At 40.4% G+C, this 22,016-nt stretch overlaps 1 protein-coding gene and 1 long non-coding RNA gene across 5 annotated transcripts in view; one reads left to right on the forward strand and one right to left on the reverse strand.

Moving 5' to 3' along the window:
* ripor1 (RHO family interacting cell polarization regulator 1) overlaps positions 1-22,016 on the reverse strand; it is a 62,025-nt gene that overhangs the window by 25,425 nt on the left and 14,584 nt on the right. For 2 of the 4 annotated variants that reach the window (XM_080303744.1, XM_080303743.1), the window contains exons 2-9: positions 6,095-6,218; positions 5,630-5,782; positions 5,476-5,554; positions 5,366-5,389; positions 5,163-5,216; positions 4,230-4,379; positions 3,973-4,036; positions 3,746-3,789 (exon numbers count right to left, since the gene is read on the reverse strand). In XM_080303744.1, coding sequence (XP_080159870.1) covers positions 3,746-3,789; positions 3,973-4,036; positions 4,230-4,379; positions 5,163-5,216; positions 5,366-5,389; positions 5,476-5,554; positions 5,630-5,782; positions 6,095-6,192 — 666 coding nt within the window. In that variant the 5' untranslated portion in view covers positions 6,193-6,218. Of the gene's footprint in view, positions 1-3,745; positions 3,790-3,972; positions 4,037-4,229; positions 4,380-5,162; positions 5,217-5,365; positions 5,390-5,475; positions 5,555-5,629; positions 5,783-6,094; positions 6,219-21,132; positions 21,420-22,016 lie in introns of those variants that run through there. The other 2 variants (XM_080303745.1, XM_080303742.1) reach the window with 2 other exon arrangements.
* On the forward strand, positions 11,904-14,689 carry LOC145430123 (uncharacterized). The gene is made up of 3 exons (XR_013910533.1): positions 11,904-12,044; positions 13,996-14,131; positions 14,546-14,689. It is a non-coding gene; the product is annotated as an uncharacterized LOC145430123 (long non-coding RNA).

A 22,016-nucleotide genomic window follows, 5' to 3' on the forward strand; every position in this document is an offset into this window, starting at 1 on the left:
CAGGATTTGTTATTAGAGAGCAGAATTTATAGTTCATCAATTACAGCAAGTAATTCAGGTCCTGAAGCAGCAAAGCAGCCCCAGACCCACCAGCATGTTTAACTGTTGGTATGGTGTTATTTTCATGAAAAGATGTGTTAGTTTTATGTCAAATGTAACAGAGTCAAACCATTTTGTCTCATCAGTCCACAGAATATTTTCCCACAAGTCAATCATTAAGTTGTGTTTTGGCAAATGAGCAAAGGAGCCTTTGTGTTCTTTTTGGTTAGCAGTAGTTTTCTCCTTGATTTCTCCCATTTTCTCCCAGTTTCTTTCTTACTGTTGAATCATGAACTCTGACCTTAACAGAGACAAGTGAGACCTGCAGTTTTTCAGATGTTTCCCTTGGTTCTTTTGTGACCTCCCGGATGAGTCATTAATGTGGTCTCGGATGCTCCTGGAACGGTTCACTAGTGTTCCAAGTTTTCCATGTGTGGTTAATTGGTCTCACTATGGTTACTAAAGCCTTTGGAAATGGCTTTGCAACCATTTCCAGACTTATAGATGTCAGTGATTTTGTTTCTCTGGTGTTTCTTTAGAATATGGCATGAGTTGTTGCTTTTTGAGATCTTCAGACCTGCTTCACTTTGTCAAACAGGTTATATTTAAGTGATTTCTTGATTTATCGGGTCTGGCAGCAGTAAAGCCTGGGTGTGGGGCTAGTGAAATTGAACTCCGCTTCGCAAATAATGTGGTTAATCACAGTTAATTCATGATTTAATGAGGGGGCTTTAACTTTTTCACACAGGGCAGGTAGACTTTGATTATTTCCTTTATTAAATGAAATGAACATTTAAAAACTCCATTTTGTATTATTTCAGATTACCTTTGTCTAACATTACATTTTATTTTTCAATTGTGTTTCTATGGATGGATGTGAATGGATAAATGAGGCATGTTGTATGGAAAGCTCTGAGAGCTCAGAAAAGTGCTTTGGAAGAACCTTTCCATTTATAATTTGAAACAATTAGTGTGAAGAGTCACAAATATGAGAGAAAAAAAAAGGGGGGGGGGGCAAATACTTTTTCAAAGCACTGTATGCTGGTTGGGCTCTAATCATTACATCATGATGAAGGAGAAGGACGGCACAAGCAGAAGAAAAACCACAGGTGGAAGATAGCGACTAGTGTAGCTGCTACAACAGCATTGCCCCTTGATAGGAAAGTTGATACTCTGAGGTGGATGACCAGTTGTCCATTTTCTTCTGCTTATCCGGGGCCTGTCAGGGGGCAGCAGCCTAAGCAGAGAAACCACGGCCACCTCCTTCAGCTGAAAGAAATCTCTCCAGGGTCACCTGGGTCTTCCCCGGGGCCTCTTCCCAGTGGGACATGCCTGGAACACCTCACCCAGGAGGCCTCCTTGTCAGATGGCCGAACCACCTTAACTGGCTCCTTTTGATGTGGAGGAGTAGCAGCTCTACTCTGAGCCCCTCCTGGATGGCCGAACTCCCATCTCTAAAGCAGAGGCCAGCCACCCTTCGGAGAAAGCCAATTTCTGCCGCCTGAAGAAGCCGATCCTGTTCTTTCAGTCGCTGCCCAAAGTTCGTCACGATGGATGAGGAGGGTAAAAACGTAGATCGACCGGTGAGGGCATCACTTTTGCACTCAGCTCTCTCTTCACCACAACAGACTGGTACAGCGATCGCATGACTGCATCCACAGAACCAATCCGCCTGTTGATCTCAACCCTGCCCTCACTCTGAACAAAACCCGAGATACTTCCCTAAGTGAAGCAGTAACTCGTCCCTGACCAGGAGTGGGCACTTCACCCTTTTCCGGCTGAGGACCATGGGCTCAGATTTGGAGGTGCTGGTTCTCATTTCCACTGCTTCACACTCGGCTGTGAATCGCTCCAGTGTGATGATGAAGCCAACAGAGCCACATCATCTGCGAAAAGCAGAGATGAGATTCTAAGGCTACGTTCACATTGCAGGCGAAAGCGCACCAAATCCGACTTTTCTGACCCTATGCGACCCATATCCAATCATAGTATGACAGTTTGAACAGCACAAATGTGATATTTTCAATCTGAACTAGGTCACTGACGTATGTGGTACTGAATCGGATACATATCTGATGTTTCAGAAAGCGACTGCTGTTTGAACGGTCATGTCGCATTAAATCCGACTTTTACATCACTGACACAAGAGAGACGCCAATTATCAGTGCCGGAGAAGCGCCCGAGAAGACATTGTGAACGCTTCCTGGCCATCCAGTGAAACTGTTGGGAAGACAATGCTGGAGGAATGTGAACATTTTATTTGTACTGTATAATCTGCAGATTCTGACAGAAATCTGCAGCTATCCTTTGAAGCGCCGCTCCTCTCTAAAACAGCAATAAGGATAATCATTAGGTCATATGTAAATAACAAAATAACTTTATAACAAAATTGGGAAACGTAAAGTTCGAAACAAGTCTTTATATTAACGGCCATCAGTCAAACAGTACTGTTGGGTCTGGGTCTAAACAGAGTGCGTTGTGTGTGATGTCTTCTTTTGCACATGTGGGCCACTTTGAGGAGTCACACTAGAGCACGTTTGCTGTCACATTTTATTTGTAGTGTGAACAACCAGACCGAAAAAATAAGTAAAAAATAATAATAAATTTAAAAATAAATAAATAAATTTAAAAATAAATAAATAATAATAATCGGATTTGATAAAAAATAAATAAATAAATAAATGGAAAAAAAAAAATCTGAATTGAGCATTAAGACCTGCAGTGTGAACGTAGCCTGAGATCGCTCCAGTAGAAGCCTTCCGGCACTTGGCTATGCCTAGAAATTCTGTCCAGAAAAATTCTGCACAGAATTGGTGACAAAGGGCAGCCCTGGCAGAGTCCAACGCTCACCGTGAATGAGTCCAACATATATCTGGCTATGTGTGATCCCCAATAGTTTAAGCACATCCTCCGGTCCCCCTTCTTAAAGATGGGAACCACCACCCTGGTCTGCCAATCCAGAGGTACTGGCCTTGATCTCGATGCAACATTGGAGAAGCATGTCAACCAAGAGAGCCCTACAACATCCAGAGCTTTCATGAACTTAGTGCAAACCTAATCCACCCCCAGGGGCCCTTCCACCAAGGAGTTGTTTAACTAAATCAGTGACCTCACCCAAAGTGATGGATGAATCATCCTTGTCGTCCCCAGACTCTGCTTCCTCTATGGAAGACATGAGCAGGTTTAAGAAGGTCCTCGAACTATTCCTTCCACCTCCCGACAATATCCTTGTGGTCAGCAGTGCTCCACCCAAGTGGCGCACTGCTTTCCCCACCTGAGTCACCTGACAGTTTGCCAAAATCTCTTCAACTCTCTTCTGGATGACCAATGGTAGATAATAGATTCATAAAATGTAATACAAACGATGCCTTGCGCTTTTCAGAACAAGGGAGGAAATCGTGTCCTATTTAGCAAAATGCATAAAAGAGCAACATCCAGATCTGTTCAAAGAATTCAAAGGGAGTGCGTTTCAATTCAACATCCAAATTATCACCTTCTTATATCTTAATGCTGATTTTTCAGGTGACAACATACTATCAGAATTTTGGAACTGAAAGATACAGTCATTGATTCTGGTGTCGTCACAAGCTAATCCCACAGCCTAAATATCTGGTAACATGACATCCATATTCTTAGTGTTTTAATCATATTTATTGTTGCCATGAATTCAGAGTGAAAAATGGAGGGTTTGGCGGGTGAGACAAACCTCATATTGGTCACCAGCACACAATCTAGCAAATCCTGCCAGACCTAAAAGAAAGAACAAGTGGAAACAGACTTAGCATTTTGTCAAACTGCGAAACCACCCCAAAACATTGCAATTAATTAAGGGTCATATCAGAAGGGACACACACATAACGTATGTCATATTGAGTTTCTACCTCTATTTAAGATTTTGTGTAGTCATATCACCACATGATCTCTACTTCTTACCCTTCATCTTTATGTGGAACTTCCCCAGCTGGTTCTCAAAGTCATTCTCCAACACACACATGTTCTAAAGAGAATGAAAAGATTGAGACCTTCAGGCAGTCTTTTCTGTACAGTCTTACTTACAGCGCTACTCCCTATTACTACTTGCTCGTGCAATGGCTCCTTTCTTCTACAAGAATTAGACATTTAGCAATTTTCTCAGTTTAACCTAAAACGATTTTCCACTGCATGCCTTTGTACTTTTTTTTTTTTTTTACCTCTGTGTACTCCTTGTATCCTTTACTGGCTTCTGCTAAACTCTCCTTGGCCTCCTTACTTCCTGAGGAAGCGGTGTATGCTTTCACCATCTTGTTGGCTCCATCCCTGAGTCTCCTCTGCATGCAGTAGGACTCATAAAACTCCTCAATCTGAGAGTAGAGAGGAAAAGCTCACAGCAACTTCACTTGAGAGTAGAATTTAAGACAAAGCCAGTCTTGTTCTAGACAGTAAGGTTGTCCAGCAGTGACAGGAAGCTGTGTGCTTAAAGACCACAGCTTAATACAAGCTCTGTGTAGTAACTACAGCAAAATAAATAAATGTTTCACGTTGAGTTGGTAAAAATGTACTAACATTGCAGCTGGTCATTTTAGTCCACTTTATATTATTTTGAATGAAGCACCGGTGAAGGTGAAGCATCATTAAAAACCAAACCTCATCATCCAACTAGTAATCCAGACAGTGGCCACTAGAAAGTGCGTTACCACCACCACAGTCTTTTGCTTGTGCACAATGACACGTATACAAGCAAAAGACTGTATCCCAAAAGCAGTCACAGTGCTCTACTTGTTCTACATTTTGGCACGTACAGCCTTAGTTCAAAATTGTTTCAATTCATTTTTCATGTCAAATTCCAAAAAAAAAAAAAAGAAAAGTACTCTATAATAACAAAGTAATAATATATTGATGTATGTATACTGATCACTAGTTTGTTACAATATCAATTATACACTAATGAACAATGCGAATTTAAAAATGACAAATGCAGGATCATAACGGAAACACAGCCACGACAGCTGTAGAAAATATGTTCTATCAAACTGTTTTTCAGCATCTGTTCATCCTGTGCACAAAGAGCAATGTAATTAGCAAGTCATACAAAAAGTCATCTCACAACTATACTCTTACATGTCAGGAAATGACGCTGGTCTTACCTTGCTGAGGTGAAACTCCAGTTTTCTAATGTACCTCTCAGTCACCTTTACTTGCTGATTAAAGGAAATTAGAAAGTCACATTTATTCTTTGCATTTGTTCCATTTATAACTAAGCTTTCACAGGATTTTAAAACAAGAATGGTAATATTAAAATTGACTTATTTCTAATATGTGCTTGTCTGAAGGATTCAAAGAAGCTCACCTTGTCCAGCTCATACAGGAAACCCTGCAAGGCAGAAAATATCAAGTCATCAGCAACTGAAACTATATCACTTTATCTATTCTTATGCTGGGCCAAAAGTAACAACATACCAGTCTAGAGTTCCTCTTTGATTCTTTTATCTGTCTGGTAAGTGTGTCCAAGTCCATCTGATGAACCTGCAGGTAAGACCTGAGAACACAGACACACACACTCATAATCTCTCTCTCTCTCTCTCTGAAATGCATTTGTTGAGTGTATACTCACTGAAGGCCTTTCTTCAGTGCTTCATACACTTCATCCAGTCGCTCTGGTTGAGGAACCTTCGGTGGGGGGTTGGCCTTGATCGACATAGTAAACAATCTGCTTGCTCTGCTGGGCTTCCTGCTGAGACCAGGAGTGCTGAACACCACAAGGTTCCTGCAGCACCACAAACACCAAGTCATTATTAGAAGTCCTGACCTAAAGTTATGAGATCGCCATAACATCCCTCAAGACCAGACCTGGGCGTTGTACAGCTCACGGCTCATATACAAACACTGATGATCAATCAAATTGATGACTGAAACCTTAGCATGTCACAGACCATCAATATATCACATTAAAGAGACACTTGTCCTTATGACAAGTTATTACACATAAGTACAAGATAGTACGTAAACAAGCCGTTTTACACTAGAAAAAAACACATGGTTAGGAGGGATTTGCGTGTGTATGTATGCATGTGTATACCGGTAAGGTTTGTTGTGGGTATTGACTCCAGTAAAGCTCTGGCTCCTAGTGATGGATCTGGAGGTAAGGCGTCTGACTGGGCGAATGGACAGAGACATCGTCGACAGAGTTCGGGACGGAGTCCCTGTTTAGAGCAGAGGAAGAAAAGCACACTGCTGACAACACAGCACAACTAAACTGCTACTTTTAAAAATGAAAACCAAAGCAAACAGTGAGTTCAAACTAGGGCTGCCACGATTAGTCGACTAGTCACGATTATGTCGACTATTAAAATCGTCGACGACTAATTTAATAGTCGACGCATCGTTTGAAGCTTTGTAAGATCACAAAGGACGCAGGAATGAGTAGTAGGATTTAAGAGTGTAATAACGGACTGAAACAGAAGATGGCAGCACTGCATGTACAAGGATGCCAGCTGCCGTTAAACCCCGAAGAAGAAGCTGTGTCCCAGAATTCATAGCGCAGCCCAGCGCAGCTGTCAACAATGGCGGCAGCTAGTTAGTTTTAACTTTACTCTTATTATTCTTTCTGGGTCACAAAATAAACGTTTAACATATTTTCAGGCGAGAATGTAGCTGTGTAAACCTCAAATATCTGCTCAGTTTATCAAGACACCACATATTTTCAAAAGCGCTCCGACGTTTTCGGAGACGTCTGTTACCCACTAGCTCGTTAGCTAGGCGGGGGCAAGGCTAACTAGAGCCGTGAGAACACCGGATTCCCGGCAAATCGTTTTCAAACCCACCGCCGTCTTTCGCTACTCAGGTTAAACATATATATAAGTCACTTAGAGAACTTAAAAATGTTATTGTTTGGCTTTCTTTAGTATTTTATTTGTTCCTGAGTAAATCGGTTTGGCTGAGATTAAAGTTATAGTTTTTTGCACAGCTAAAACTGTCAAGCAGACAGCTGATTATCAGAAGTGTGAGACGCTGGATAATATACTCCGGTGTCCTGTTATATTTTAGAAAGCAAGGAGTTTATTAAACTTCACCGAAACAATCTGCAAATTTCATTAAAAATTAATAAACTACCATCTTGTCTTTATTTTTAGTTAGCACAAACACTCCAAGCTGTAAGCTAATGATAGTTATATAAGACCAGATGCTGCCGGTGCAATAAGCAGTACGCTGTACGTCCAATGGATGATGATCTGATTAGTCGACTAATCGCAAAAATAATCGGTGACTAGTCGACTATCAAAATAATCGTTTGTGGCAGCCCTAGTTCAAACCACCAAAATTGTTGCAATTGTTGATCAAATCAAGAACAGGAAAACATTTTGTCCAAATGTGTGCTCTTTGCTTTCTGCAGCGGCCATCTAAGATGTGCTGACTGAAAACATGTTTAATATAAACTTGCATCAATCAACCCAGATGAGCAACAAGATTCAAAGGTCTCGACTAAGCCCAGCAATAGGCCCACAACATAAGGTCTAGATCAAGTTGGAATCTTCATCTGTGACACTACCACAACTAGGATTCCCAACCCAGGAAGTCAGAGCAGCCCCACCAACCCAAGGTTAACAAGCAAGATGTAGGAATGTAAACTGCAGGCATCTAAACTGAATCTAAACTGTAGGAAAAGTGTAAAACATAAACTTTGCTGCCACTGTTGTGTATTTGCACCCTACTAAATAAGTCACAAACAGAACACTGACCAGGCTGCAGCAGTGTTTTTAAATACAAACTACAAACACAAAGTATTGTGTTGCAGTTATGATTTTACTTCTTTCATTTTATCTAATGTGCTGATTTTTATTTTTAATTTAATGTAATTAATGATTTTTCGTTTGTCATGTCAAGTGTACAGCACTTTGTTTTCAGCTGGGAGTTGTCTGAAAGTCCTATATAAATAAATTGCTTGCTTGTGTTGGTAGTGAAGCATGAATGGTTCTGCCTTCCTAAAAGGCAAAACAAACCCAATTGTTTAGGCTTTTCTGACTTTACCATTGGAATGCCATGAAATGACAATTTTTCAGTGTGGGTAAAAGTTAACAGAAATGCAATTAAAGTTTTTTGTATCTTTGTGTATTTTGTGCCGTGGGAACAAATAAATCTTAAATCTTGTAAAGGTTTCTATCCAACTTCCTTCTTATCTTTCGGTGAATCCATTTTGTTGCTACAACATTTGAACTGATATTTGAAGTCTGTGCTGTGTTACTGAGGCTACAGTCAGCTGATAAATTTTTCAGCAGAGTTTTTCCTAGTGTGGCCTATGCAGTGTCCTGCATCCTGTTTCTTTAAACAGCTGAAAGGCCTTCGCAAGGCAAGTACCAACCCCCCTCCTTCCACATCACAGGAAATGTCACAATCCAACAGGAAGTCAGATGGAACTCCTTCTCTTGACAGGAAATTTAACAAAGGAAGACATGTCCAAAGGGCACAATCTTGTGGTTGGGGAGAAAAGGTCAATTTTAACCACATCACTGAGACTGAAAAGAATACCTTAATGATCTAATGGTCTCCAATTTTCATATTATCATTTCCTGTAAACATGAACATATTTTTTCTGGTTAAAAAGAACATTGTCAAGACGATTTTTATACACTCACATAGAGGGGAGAGAGAGAGAGATTATGTTGACTTAACCTAGTTTTAAGTACTGACAAAAACATGAGTGCTGAGGGGGAGTGAGAGATAAAGGCATAGACAAACTGAGCCTGTCAGAAGTTCACAGCACACCAACAGACCAAGTGGAAAAGCTCAGTGATACCATTTCCATCACATTCAGACATTTGCTTCTTTTTGTCTGATAAGTAATAACATTACGCTTTGACAGCAGTGAAAAGTCTACATTACACAGTAAATACAGTGGGGCAAAAAAGTATTTAGTCAGCCACCGATTGTGCAAGTTCCCACACTTAAAATGATGACAGAGGTCAGTAATTTGCACCAGAGGTACACTTCAACTGTGAGAGACAGAATGTGAAAAAAAAATCCATGAATCCACATGGTAGGATTTGTAAAGAATTTATTCGTAAATCAGGGTGGAAAATAAGTATTTGGTCAATAACAAAAATACAACTCCTATTCCTATTCCTGTCTGCACACAGCCAGACCTAACAATCACCTCAAGAATATTTCAAGGATAAAAGATCTGATATCTCAACAGGACCTGGAAAAACTAGTCCATGCATTCATTTTTAGTAGGCTTGATTACTGTAACAGCATGTTTACAGGTCTACCTAAAAAATCAGTCAGACAACTACAGCTCATTCAGAACTCTGCTGCTCGAGTCCTCACTAAGACCAAAAAAGTGGACCACATCAGTCCAGCTCTGAGGTCTTTACACTGGCTGCCTGTCCGTCAGAGGATAGACTTTAAAGTTCTGATGCTGGTCTATAAAGCTCTGAATGGTTTAGGACCAAAATACATCAATGACCTCCTGACCCAGTATGAACCATCCAGATCCCTCAGGTCATCTGGATCTGGTCTTTTATTAGTTCCCAGAGTCAGAACCAGACACGGAGAAGCTGCATTCAGCTTTTATGCTCCTTATATCTGGAACAAACTCCCAGAAAGCCTCAGATCAGCTGAAACACTCTGTTTATTTAAATCCAGGTTGAAGACTCACCTGTTCTCAGCTGCATTTGAATAAAACACCAAATCCACACTTTTAAGCTTAAATTTCAAAACTTACATTTAACTACTGATTTTATCTATTGTTCTGATTTTATCTGTTTTGATTTTATATAGTGTTTTGTTTGTGAGTTTGTTTGCTTGTTTTAATCAATTTTAAATCATGCTTTTTATTTGTTTTTGTTTCTAATGTCTCTGTAAAGCACTTTGAATCACCTTGTTGTTGAATTGTGCTATACAAATAAACTTGCCTTGCCTTATTTTTACCAGTGACACCAATATAACATCTCCACATTCACAAATATACATTTCTGACATTCAAAAACAAAAACAAATCAGCGACCAATATAGCCACCTTTCTTTGCAAGGACACTCAAAAGCCTGCCATCCATGGATTCTGTCAGTGTTTTGATCTGTTCACCATCAACATTGCGTGCAGCAGCAACCACAGCCTCCCAGACACTGTTCAGAGAGGTGTACTGTTTTCCCTCCTTGTAAATCTCACATTTGATGATGGACCATAGGTTCTCAATGGGGTTCAGATCAGGTGAACAAGGAGGCCATGTCATTAGTTTTTCTTCTTTTATACCCTTTCTTGCCAGCCACGCTGTGGAGTACTTGGACGCGTGTGATGGAGCATTGTCCTGCATGAAAATCATGTTTTTCTTGAAGGATGCAGACTTCTTCCTGTACCACTGCTTGAAGAAGGTGTCTTCCAGAAACTGGCAGTAGGACTGGGAGTTGAGCTTGACTCCATCCTCAACCCGAAAAGGCCCCACAAGCTCATCTTTGATGATACCAGCCCAAACCAGTACTCCACCTCCTCCTTGCTGGCGTCTGAGTCGGACTGGAGCTCTCTGCCCTTTACCAATCCAGCCACGGGCCCATCCATCTGGCCCATCAAGACTCACTCTCATTTCATCAGTCCATAAAACCTTAGAAAAATCAGTCTTGAGAGATTTCTTGGCCCAGTCTTGACGTTTCAGCTTGTGTGTCTTGTTCAGTGGTGGTCGTCTTTCAGCCTTTCTTACCTTGGCCATGTCTCTGAGTATTGCACACCTTGTGCTTTTGGGCACTCCAGTGATGTTGCAGCTCTGAAATATGGCCAAACTGGTGGCAAGTGGCATCTTAGCAGCTGCACGCTTGACTTTTCTCACTTCATGGGCAGTTATTTTGCGCCTTGGTTTTTCCACACGCTTCTTGCGACCCTGTTGACTATTTTGAATGAAACGCTTGATTGTTCGATGATCACGCTTCAGAAGCTTTGCAATTTTGAGACTGCTGCGTCCCTCTGCAAGATATCTCACTATTTTTGACTTTTCTGAGCCTGTCAAGTCCTTCTTTTGACCCATTTTGCCAAAGGAAAGGACGTTGCCTAATAATTATGCACACCTGATATAGGGTGTTGATGTCATTAGACCACACCCCTTCTCATTACAGAGATGCACATCAGCTAATATGCTTAATTGGTAGTAGGCTTTCGAGCCTATACAGCTTGGAGTAAGACAACATGCATGAAGAGGATGATGTGGACAAAATACTCATTTGCCTAATAATTCTGCACTCCCTGTATGATCACTGTAGTACAGCTGTAAGCAGGGTCAAACTAACACATAACCTGACTGAAATAATGCTTAAAAATCATATTTTATTATTTTTGCCAAAGGTCATTAGCTGAATGGCCTTATCCCACAGTTGTGCCTGTATATAACTGAGCTTAATATAAAGCTAATCTGCAATCCTAAAATAAAAAGCAAACTTGGTGGGACTTCTCACAACCAGTTGGATTAATCACTGGCAAAAATGAGTTTAAAACAACAATATAAACTGGGGGTTTTTTTTGGTTTTTTTATTTTTTTATTTATGGAGTTCATGATGTATTGTACAAAATATGGAATGGAATCTTAATGGTTAAGAAAAGAGCAATTTCTGTACCCAAGAGACGAGGCTGGAACAGTACTGAATAGCTCTGACTGTCAGCCAGTCAGATTCATTTACCACTTACTGAACTGAAACTCATCAAAAAGTATTATTCTTCTTGGGAAATTATCAACTTCTCTGGGTTTTAATGTTGAGAGCCTTTTTTTCCATGGACAGTACATTTAAATTACATTTAAACCGTATTGAACTTTATATGGATAAAACAGCGTTAATGGAAATGTTATGTAACACTGGATGTTTTGTTTGTGTGTGTGTGTGTGTGTGTGTGTGTGTGTGTGTGTGTGTGTGTGTGTGTGTGTGTGTGTGGGTCTCCGCTGGACAGAGGCTGGGACAGCCCTTCCTCCTCCAACGTACCGCTAACCACAGGCTGCACCACTCTAGACTGCTGCCTGGTGGTCCATTTGAGGAACTGCAATGCACAGTTGTTGGTAAGAGATCTGCAACACTATCCTCATGTTATTAGTAGAGATGGCACGATACCACTTTTTTATGTCCGATACCGATATCATAAATTTGGATATCTGCCGATACCGATATGAATCCGATATAGTGTTTTTTAATCAACAAAACTGTTTTTTTTAAATATCTTGCTGAATTTTGTATAAGTTCATACTCAAGTTTAAAACAACAACTACACTAAAGCTATTCTGTTATACCTGTATGCAAAAAAAAATGTTTCATAGTTCAGCAATACTGATCAATCTAATAAACTTAAACCTGCACCATCCTCCCTATTCTGGTATTTTAAAGAGTACTTAGCGTAAATATTAAGCAACCTAACTAATAGGGTTCCAACTCCCAGCAACAACAAAAATAAATAAATAAAAAATAGGGAACCACCCCTCACACTCCACCTCATGATGCTTAATCGACGTAATCAACCTTAATTTGATGCAGTGTGAAAAAAAATGCACAGAAATCAATTATTTTTCAAGAAATATTAAATAGATTCAACATCTTTCTTCAACAAAATTGCAGACTGCACAGATGGTACCTTCCCAAAGGAAAAAGTACTATAGCTTACTAGGGTATATTTATTACCGTAGACTCAACAGTTACTATATACAGTAATGGACTTCTATTCCTTTTACATCAAATTAAAACTTTGGGTGTAAGATTCGGATAATTATTTATTAAAAGCTAGACATTTTAAATGAGAATAAAGAAAAGTATGTCTTTGTGCCCCTTTTCCCTGTTCATGCCCTATCGTCCCCCCTGGCTAAACTTTGCTAGATCCGCCCCTGCACAGTTACAGCCGTCAGCTGCGTAGAAAAAGATCCTGGTGTAGAAAGTAATATTAAATAAATTCTAACAACAGCTTATCAAGCTTAAACGTGCTGCTGTTGTTTATCCACTGGTTTCCTCTTTCTGGTGCAAAGTGGGCCAAAAGCAAACTAGAGAGACTAACTCGCGACAGAAAAGCCGATCAGCTGATCGTTAAGCAGTTTCATGATTGAAGTAGCAGCAAGAGGAGGCAGTCGCTCCATATATCGCTTGTTAAGCTTAACGCAGGAATGCTTTACAAACATTCAGAGATGGACTTACACACTTGCTTTACTTCTCTCGGGGATAACTTTGTCGGAGATGAAATGCCGGGTTGCTAGCGAAGCTCCACATGCTATCCAGACCACCACAGGTCCCGCATGCCACAGCCGCTCTATCACGTGATGCATACTGCTCCGACGTGCTAACGTTCTGAGGCGAGTTAAGGCGCGTTGCAAGTTTTGTGAGGTGCTTTCGTGATATTTAATGGATCGGATTACATTTTTTATTTTTCTCCGATATCCGATCCAGTAATTTAGGTCAGTATCGGACCGATACCGATACGTAATATCGGATCGGTCCATCTCTAGTTATTAGCCAAACTCATATGTAGCTACCTCACATTCTCATGGCACATCGATACCTTAAGTTCACTCTGCTCTCATCTACGGCTGTGGGTAGTGAATAATTAAAATTTTCACCAATGCAAGTCATGGGAATTGGCTTCCTTTGAAAGGTGTCTATGCTCAGCCTTAGAGATGGGCTGAGGAACACAGTCTGCATCATAAGGAGTCAGTTGAGTTGATTCAGGCATCTGACTAGGATGGTTGCTGAACATCTCCTCAGAAAGATGTTTTGGGCATGTCTGACCAGGGGAACTCTGATGAAAACCCAGTCAAGTTTGTTTACATACAGTCAATACCATTATTTTCTTTTTTTAAAAATCCATTCAATTGGCATAGTGTTTGATAGTTATGTAATCATAGTTTCAGGATGCCATTGAAAAGTATTATTCACTCACTGATGAGTTAAAGCAGTAGCAGCTGTGAGGGCTGTTGTATTGCTAATTGTAATATTGGTCACTTCTTTTACAAGTGTTTTGTTTTGTTTGTTAAGTGTCTGGGCAAGTTTGGTCCTCTGAGATGTGGAGAGATGTATGCCTTGGACAGACTGCTGAGAGAGGCTCGTGTCCTCGAAATCATCCGACGCGTCACCAAAGAAAACCCACAGAAAATCAGACCAGCTACTGAAGGTGATTTGTGTCGTTTATGTTCATTTCATGTGCATTTGTTTAAACATCCATAAATGCATTTATTCAGAATAACTGTATAGACAAGAAAAAGAAGTTGAAGAGGAATTTTCATTAGTGGGAGCATTCCTTCTGGAGCATAAGGGTGAAAATGTCTGCTTTTGGCTTGGATGACAACTAGTGTCATCAGAAACATTTCATGGGTATATGGAAGTAGAGATTCCACTAAATAATAAGTAATTATGGATTTTGTCATGCAGCCTGTCAAGAAGGTAAAACAGACTTTACAAGGCACTGATTCAAAGCAAGCTGCAACCTTATACTATTAATAAATTTCCTGTGTTATGTATGGCACTAACCCCCAGTATCTTGCTTTCCTACCTTGCTTATAACGGTCTCCTGTTTTCTGTTTGTCAGTTATCCCGGCGCTAGGTCTGTGTCTGGGTGCTGTGTCGCTATGGCAAGAATGTGTGGGACAGGGTAGCATGTACTGCGTCTCTGCTGAAAGGTTCCTGAATACACTGTCGACAATCTACGCTGGTTTACTGCCTGAAAGGGCCGAAGCAGGTAAATCATCATTAGTGGGTATACTGCACACGCTGGTACAGTGGGGCAAAAAAGTATTTAGTCAGCCACCGATTGTGCAAGTTCCCCCACTTAAAATGATGACAGAGGTCAGTAATTTGCACCAGAGGTGCACTTCAACTGTGAGAGACAGAATGTGAAAAAAAAATCCATGAATTCACATGGTAGGATTTGTAAAGAATTTATTCGTAAATTAGGGTGGAAAATAAGTATTTGGTCACCTCAAACAAGGAAAATCTCTGGCTCTCACAGACCTGTAACGTCTTCTGTAAGAAGCTTTTCTGTCCCCCACTCGTTACCTGTATGAATGGCACCTGTTTGAACTCATCATCTGTATAAAAGACACCTGTCCACAGCCTCAAACAGTCAGACTCCAAACTCTGCCATGGCCAAGACCAAAGAGCTTTCGAAGGACACCAGGAAAAGTATTGTAGACCTGCACCAGACTGGGAAGAGTGAATCTACAATAGGCAAGCAGCTTGGTGTGAAAAAAATCAACTGTGGGAGCAATCATCAGAAAATGGAAGACATACAAGACCACTGATAATCTCCCTCGATCTGGGGCTCCACGCAAGATCTCATCCCGTGGGGTCAAAATGATCATGGGAACGGTGAGCAAAGATCCCAGAACCACACGGGGGGACCTGGTGAATGACCTGCAGAGAGCTGGGACCAAAGTAACAAAGGTCACCATCAGTAACACACTACAACGGCAGGGAATCAAATCCCGCAGTGCCAGACGTGTTCCGCTGCTGAAGCCAGTGCATGTCCAGGCCCGTCTGAAGTTTGCCAGAGAGCACATGGATGATACAGCAGAGGATTGGGAGAATGTCATGTGGTCAGATGAAACCAAAGTAGAACGTTTTGGTATAAACTCAACTCGTCGTGTTTGGAGGACGAAGAATACTGAGTTGCATCCCAAGAACACCATACCTACTGTGAAGCATGGGGGTGGAAACATCATGCTATGGGGCTGTTTTTCTGCCAAGGGGACAGGACGACTGATCCGTGTTAAGGACAGAATGAATGGGGCCATGTATCGTGAGATTTTGAGCCAAAACCTCCTTCCATCAGTGAGAACTTTGAAGATGAAACGAGGCTGGGTCTTCCAACATGACAATGATCCAAAACACACCGCCCGGGCAACAAAGGAGTGGCTCCGTAAGAAGCATTTGAAAGTCCTGGAGTGGCCTAGCCAGTCTCCAGACCTCAACCCCATAGAAAATCTGTGGCGGGAGTTGAAAGTCCGTGTTGCTCGGCGACAGCCCCAAAACATCACTGCTCTCGAGAAGATCTGCATGGAGGAATGGGTCAAAATACCAGCTACTGTGTGTGCAAACCTGGTAAAGACCTATAGTAAACGTTTGACCTCTGTTATTGCCAACAAAGGTTATGTTACAAAGTATTGAGTTGTATTTTTGTTATTGACCAAATACTTATTTTCCACCCTGATTTACGAATAAATTCTTTACAAATCCTACCATGTGGATTCATGGATTTTTTTTTCCACATTCTGTCTCTCACAGTTGAAGTGTACCTCTGGTGCAAATTACTGACCTCTGTCATCATTTTAAGTGGGGGAACTTGCACAATCGGTGGCTGACTAAATACTTTTTTGCCCCACTGTATCTGAATGCTCTGTATGGTTACAGTGCTCTGTAAGGAGTCAGTGAAACATTGTTAGATTACATGTGTATTTATCCAATGGGAATCTCCTTTAAAATGTAATGAGGTTCTGCTGTCCATGTCCCTTTCTGGAAAAGTGCTGGGCCTTTCATGCTGTTTACACACACACACGCATGCACGCGCAAAGGCACATACACTTTCAGTATGTGAGTACATCATGTAATGCTAACAAAGTCAGCTGAGCAGTAAAAGCAGGATAACTGGACCTGGTTAATGGTTTAATAACCCCTCTATGTTTTTCCAGCATATCTTGGGACCCCACTACACTGAGGTGGCACAGTAGTGCACTGGTTAGCAACCCTGTGATGGACTGGCCTCAGTCTAGGTTGCACCCTGCATTCAGCCTTATGACAGCTGGGACAGGTTAAAGAGGTTTCATTTTGTTTGTGCAGCACTCTCACACACATTGTTCTAATTTGCATGCGCATCAGACTGAGAACCAAAATAAGTGAAACAACCACAGGTTAACAACAGCCTAGTTGAGTGAATGTTACCAACATGTACATAGTATATGCACTAAAAGGGACTGAATCCTTATTCAAGCACTAGATCATTTTTACTTGATTTAAAAAGCTATGCAGATTGAATCAGCGTCAAGACATGACTCTAAAGAAACAGTGTGCTCTTTCCACATCATCTCATCATATTTACATTGTTGACATTTGGGAATGACTTTATATTTTAAATCTAAAAATGTCTGGAATGAAAACTCAAAGTCCTGAGAACCACAGACTGTGCATTTATATGCATATGAGCTATTACTATATAAACAAATGGTACACCAATAAATTCAAATAGAAAAACCAACCTTGATGGTGTTCCAAGTCAGATTTCAGGTTCAAACAAGTCAATGGTAATCTGCACATTTCTCGCTGTCACATCCTATCTTGTCCAATAAGTAATCTCTAGCTTTATTATGATACTGAGACAAGCAAATCACTGCAGTAAATCATCAGCTTTAGTTGAACTACTAACTCATTCAGACATTGGCCAGATCCAGCTAACAAACAGGGTGTCTTTCACACTGTGTTTGTTCCCTACATGATCCAAACAGTGGTGCAGTCCTGGCCAATGATAACAAAAGATTCCAGTCACACCATCTCCTCTGACATTCATGGTTTCAAATCTACACTAGCGCTATGGCCCTGTGCCTCAAACTCGATTACCACAGAGGCGAATGGAAGGCTGTCACACCACACCTATTGTCTGATGCAGTCTGACCTCTCCCTCCCAGACCATTCTAGAAAAATGCCCCCCCCCCACACACACCCCCACACACACCTACACCTAAGTGGGCACTATTATTCACTGCTTGGAGATTCCAAGCTAAACCAAAACTGGGACTTATCTAAACCTGAGCTTTTTATTATGTAGAGATAAAAACAAAAAAAATTCTGATAGTGAAAGCATGTACACAGAGTGAGTAATATCTGGACCAGTCCCCAATCCTGCTACATAATGGTGAGTCATAATTTGAGATTATATTGAAAATGCATGCTCTGCCATTAGAACGCAAAGTAAAACCAAATGCAAATCAAATGTTCACCAAGTCAGTGTCTGACCACATGATTGTATGTGCCAATCACTGCTCTTCCCCGTACCATGCAGCTTTAGGTTTACGGGACTAGTCTGGACGTGTAACACCATGTTAAAGGACAGATACAGAAAACAATTCAGATGTCTGGTACAGCCGAAGGTGAACAACTTGTCTGCCATAGAGGATCAGCCAACAAAACCATTTTTGACACTTAAAAATAAAAATGAGTAATCATAAAAAGTAATCATGATTTCAATCCTGTTCAAAATAATCATAATTATTTTGGCCATAATAATACAGTCCCAGTGTAGTGATCTTTATTTCGAGCATGATATATCAGACTGGTACAACATTCGCATCACTGTCAATGTCAGTGACCAGCTCCTCTCTCCCCTTACTCTTAAACAAAACCCCCAATACTTGGATTCCTCCACCTGGGGCACCAGTTCCCAAACTGGAATAGGAAATCCACCTTTTTCTGAGTGACAACTGTGGCTTCGCACGTTGAGGTGCTTCTAGTCCACGAAACACATGTAGTGATTACATGTGTTTTAATAAGTTGCCCATCTATTAAACGTGATCTAAGGAAGGAATGGTGGTGAACCAGCAACTGGGTCATGGGTGATCAAGGCTTACTGACGCACATCAGCAGCAAAGAATGGTCCGATTCAATGGACGAGCTAGCGTCGCTCATACTGCAGCAAAAGGGGACCAAAACAATAATATCAGGATCACCTGCCTAATAAGCTTGATAGATGTTATTTTCACAGTATTTAGGATACTTAAGCAATGCTGTGTTTAAAATTTCCACTGACTGATCATCTTTTACTTCCTGCTGAATAAGATTTCTTGACTCACTACATATAAAAATTGCTGTGTTTATTGAAAGTGGTCCCTTGGTCATGTCATTCCTTTCATGCATCTCCAGCATGAAAGGAATGTCAAATCTAGACAGACTGGCAGATATCTCTCTCTCTCTCTCTCACACACACACACACACACACACACACACACACACACACACACACGAGAGGAGGAAAAACACTTGTGTCAAGCTTGCTCCTCTGTCTCTGCACCCAGACTCTACCAGTTATCAAGCAAAACAAACACCTGAAAGAAAGAACTGCAACTTTTAAAATTCCTAATGATTAGATAAATAAGAAATAAACTGACATGTTTTTATAAATATAATCACATCCGTTTTGCTTGACTATGAGATGAAGAAAGCATTGCTCTCCATTTCCAGCAATGACTTGATGCTTTCTATTGTAACCTAGTTTCTTCTATTTGCAACATTACCATTTCATAGTTTCTTCTCCCACACCCTGTGCACTCTTCATATATTTTTCTTTCATGGCTAAATCTATCCCTTCCTCACATTACTGTCTGTGTGAGAAGGAAACTGGAGGGGGTGGGGGTGTTGTACATCCTGCAAGGGCAGGGTCAGGAAAAGACTAGTGCAGTTTCTGGATTTACTGAGTCACAGGAATAACCCAACACATTTACAGTGCAGCCATGTTCGCTTGTTTCCAGGAAAGAAAAAGAACCCGTTTGAGACAATGAACTGAAGGCCTGATAACAAAAACGACAAAGTGAAAAAGAAAAAGATTTTTTATGCTTCTCATTCATATAGTGAGACTTCTCGGTTGAAACAAGTCTTACCTTGATCCTTTTCATAATCTCATTAAAACAGATGTGGTCATAGCTCAAACAGAAACAGATATCAACAATGTTAAAAGTAGTGACTGATGTTTATCCTGAAGATAAACATAGAAATCTCATAAAGAAGAATTCAAACACTACCTATACCTTCCATAGTCAAGGCCTCTTTACAAGTAGGATTTTCACCAAACCAGTGCTGCTAATACACACATAATCCTTAAATGGAATTTCTTCTGAATTTACTTTTCATGTATTGCAAAAATGGGTTAAAACCAAGGTTAGCAAAGATCAGAACCCCCGTTAGCATTAAACAACTTACGTAACCAGAAGACTACACAATTGTCATGTGACTTGCCACTATGGTGACCAACAAAACTGAGCAGAAACTTGTTGCAGATTAAAGAAGTTTGCCTTCCAACATGTGATTCACTTTGTGAAAGGATTAAACACAGACCATCATTTTACCTCAATCCAAACAAAGTCTGAAAATAAATATCAGTCTTAAATTAATATGACAACACTTTTACCTGGAATCTAGCTTCAAACAGAAGGTCTGAAATAAGTCACATAAAAATTAAGTCAGAACTCTGTTTATTAATAAAAGCAGGACACTTAGGATATAAGATGATGCATCCAAGTAGAGGGGACTATTAGACAAAAAAAAAAAAAAAAAAAAAACAACCCACCACATCAGAGGCTAAGTTCTCTTGTCCTACCTTAAACTATTTTTAATATGTACTACCCACAACATACCAGGAACATAACATAACTATGTTCGGCGAGTCACTATGAAAAACTGATAACAGAAACAAAACACACCTCAAACTTGAGTAACAGTCTTATCATTGTTACACACTATCAAGTCTCATCACTGATGAGAAAAGGAGACATTATGAACAATAAAAACAAACTTTAAAATGAAAAAGTTGTAAATTGACAATATGTAAAAAAACAAAAAAGGTCAGATGTGCTCTTGTATGTTTCAAATATGTTTAAAAGCAATGCCGATGTCTTCATCAGTTATTCAAACAGGAGAGCGGGCCCTCATCACGTACAAAAATATCTTTAAAAAAAAAAAAGTGTATCTGAAGCTCAACTGAGGATCAGCCTGTGTTAAACAAATGCAATATTGTTCTTCCAAACTACATCGGCAGAGACACATCAACACAGAAAAGTTTGTACTCGACTCCCTTGTAGCCACACCTGAATCGATAAACTCTGACGAGGTCTATTTAACTTTAGTGGAAATTTTTTAAAGAGTACTGTGGAATTTGTCCTCTGTAACTGAGGAAGGAAATCACAAGTTTCATTGTTTTGCACATACATAACAGCAAGCACTGTTAGTAGACAGACTTGAAAAATATGAACTATAAAAATAACTTAAATTTGGTATTTTGGGGTCAAATTCTCTGGCCATCACCTAATAAGTTACAGGCCTGTTAACGTGCAACTGGGAATTCATTCTGACAAACATAAGCAGTTAATGATTAGAGAGATAAGCTAGTCTCTGTGAGGGCATTACACTTGTCCATACCTCCATATCCACTGTACATGGTAGCTGCGGTGGTTGATGTCGACACTTTCTCGTAAAGGGTCCACCCAACTCCAGAAACAGCTATTCAGCCCTCTATCTTTGTGGCTTCTTCTGTGGTATACTTTTTAATCTATTCAACGCCTTCACTCGTTTTGGTATCCGTTTCCCCTCACTTTCTCGTTCACACTGTGTCAGTCTGTTTGCCTTTATCTTTCCCCATTTTCACTCAGTTGTTAATCCTTCGTCCGCGCTCTGATCCCCGTTCTTTCCATCTCCACTTCAGTGATAAGAGGAGGGGGAGGAGAAGTGGGGACAAAACAGGAAAAAGCAAAGCAGTCCTCCCTTCACTTCATCCGTGCTGACATCAGTGTTTCCTGCCCCTCCTCCCTGCTGGACATGTTTCTCTTCAATAGTCAGCACATTTTTGCCCTTTTAATAAATTGCATTTCAAATATTTGAAAATATTCTAGAAACAAAGTAAAAACCTGTTACTTCAGCCTTGTGAACTTCATTGGAAAAATACTATATTGCATGCTGAATGTGTCAACATATTCACTTTTGCCATTCATAGTGAAATTGTTGCTTAAAATAATATCTTCCTCAAGTTGATTAAAATGAGAAAGTCTCATCTTTAATCTCTAATCCAGTGTGTGAATGTGTGTGTGAATGGGTGGATGACTGGATGTGTAAAGCGCTTTGGGGTTCTTAGGGACCAGTAAAGCGCTATACAAATACAGACCATTTACCATCTTTAATCTTGTGTTAACTAATGTGCTCCAAAAAGCTGGTCAGCAGAGTTAGTGTAACGTTTTTTATTTTACATTAGATTTCTTTGTTTTTAAATCACTTTCAGTTTTATTTCAGTTAATTTTTTCGGCCCACTT

Source organism: Astatotilapia calliptera, chromosome 7, assembly GCF_964374335.1.
Source record: "Astatotilapia calliptera chromosome 7, fAstCal68.1, whole genome shotgun sequence".
In the NCBI taxonomy this organism is placed as follows: Eukaryota; Metazoa; Chordata; class Actinopteri; order Cichliformes; family Cichlidae; genus Astatotilapia; species Astatotilapia calliptera.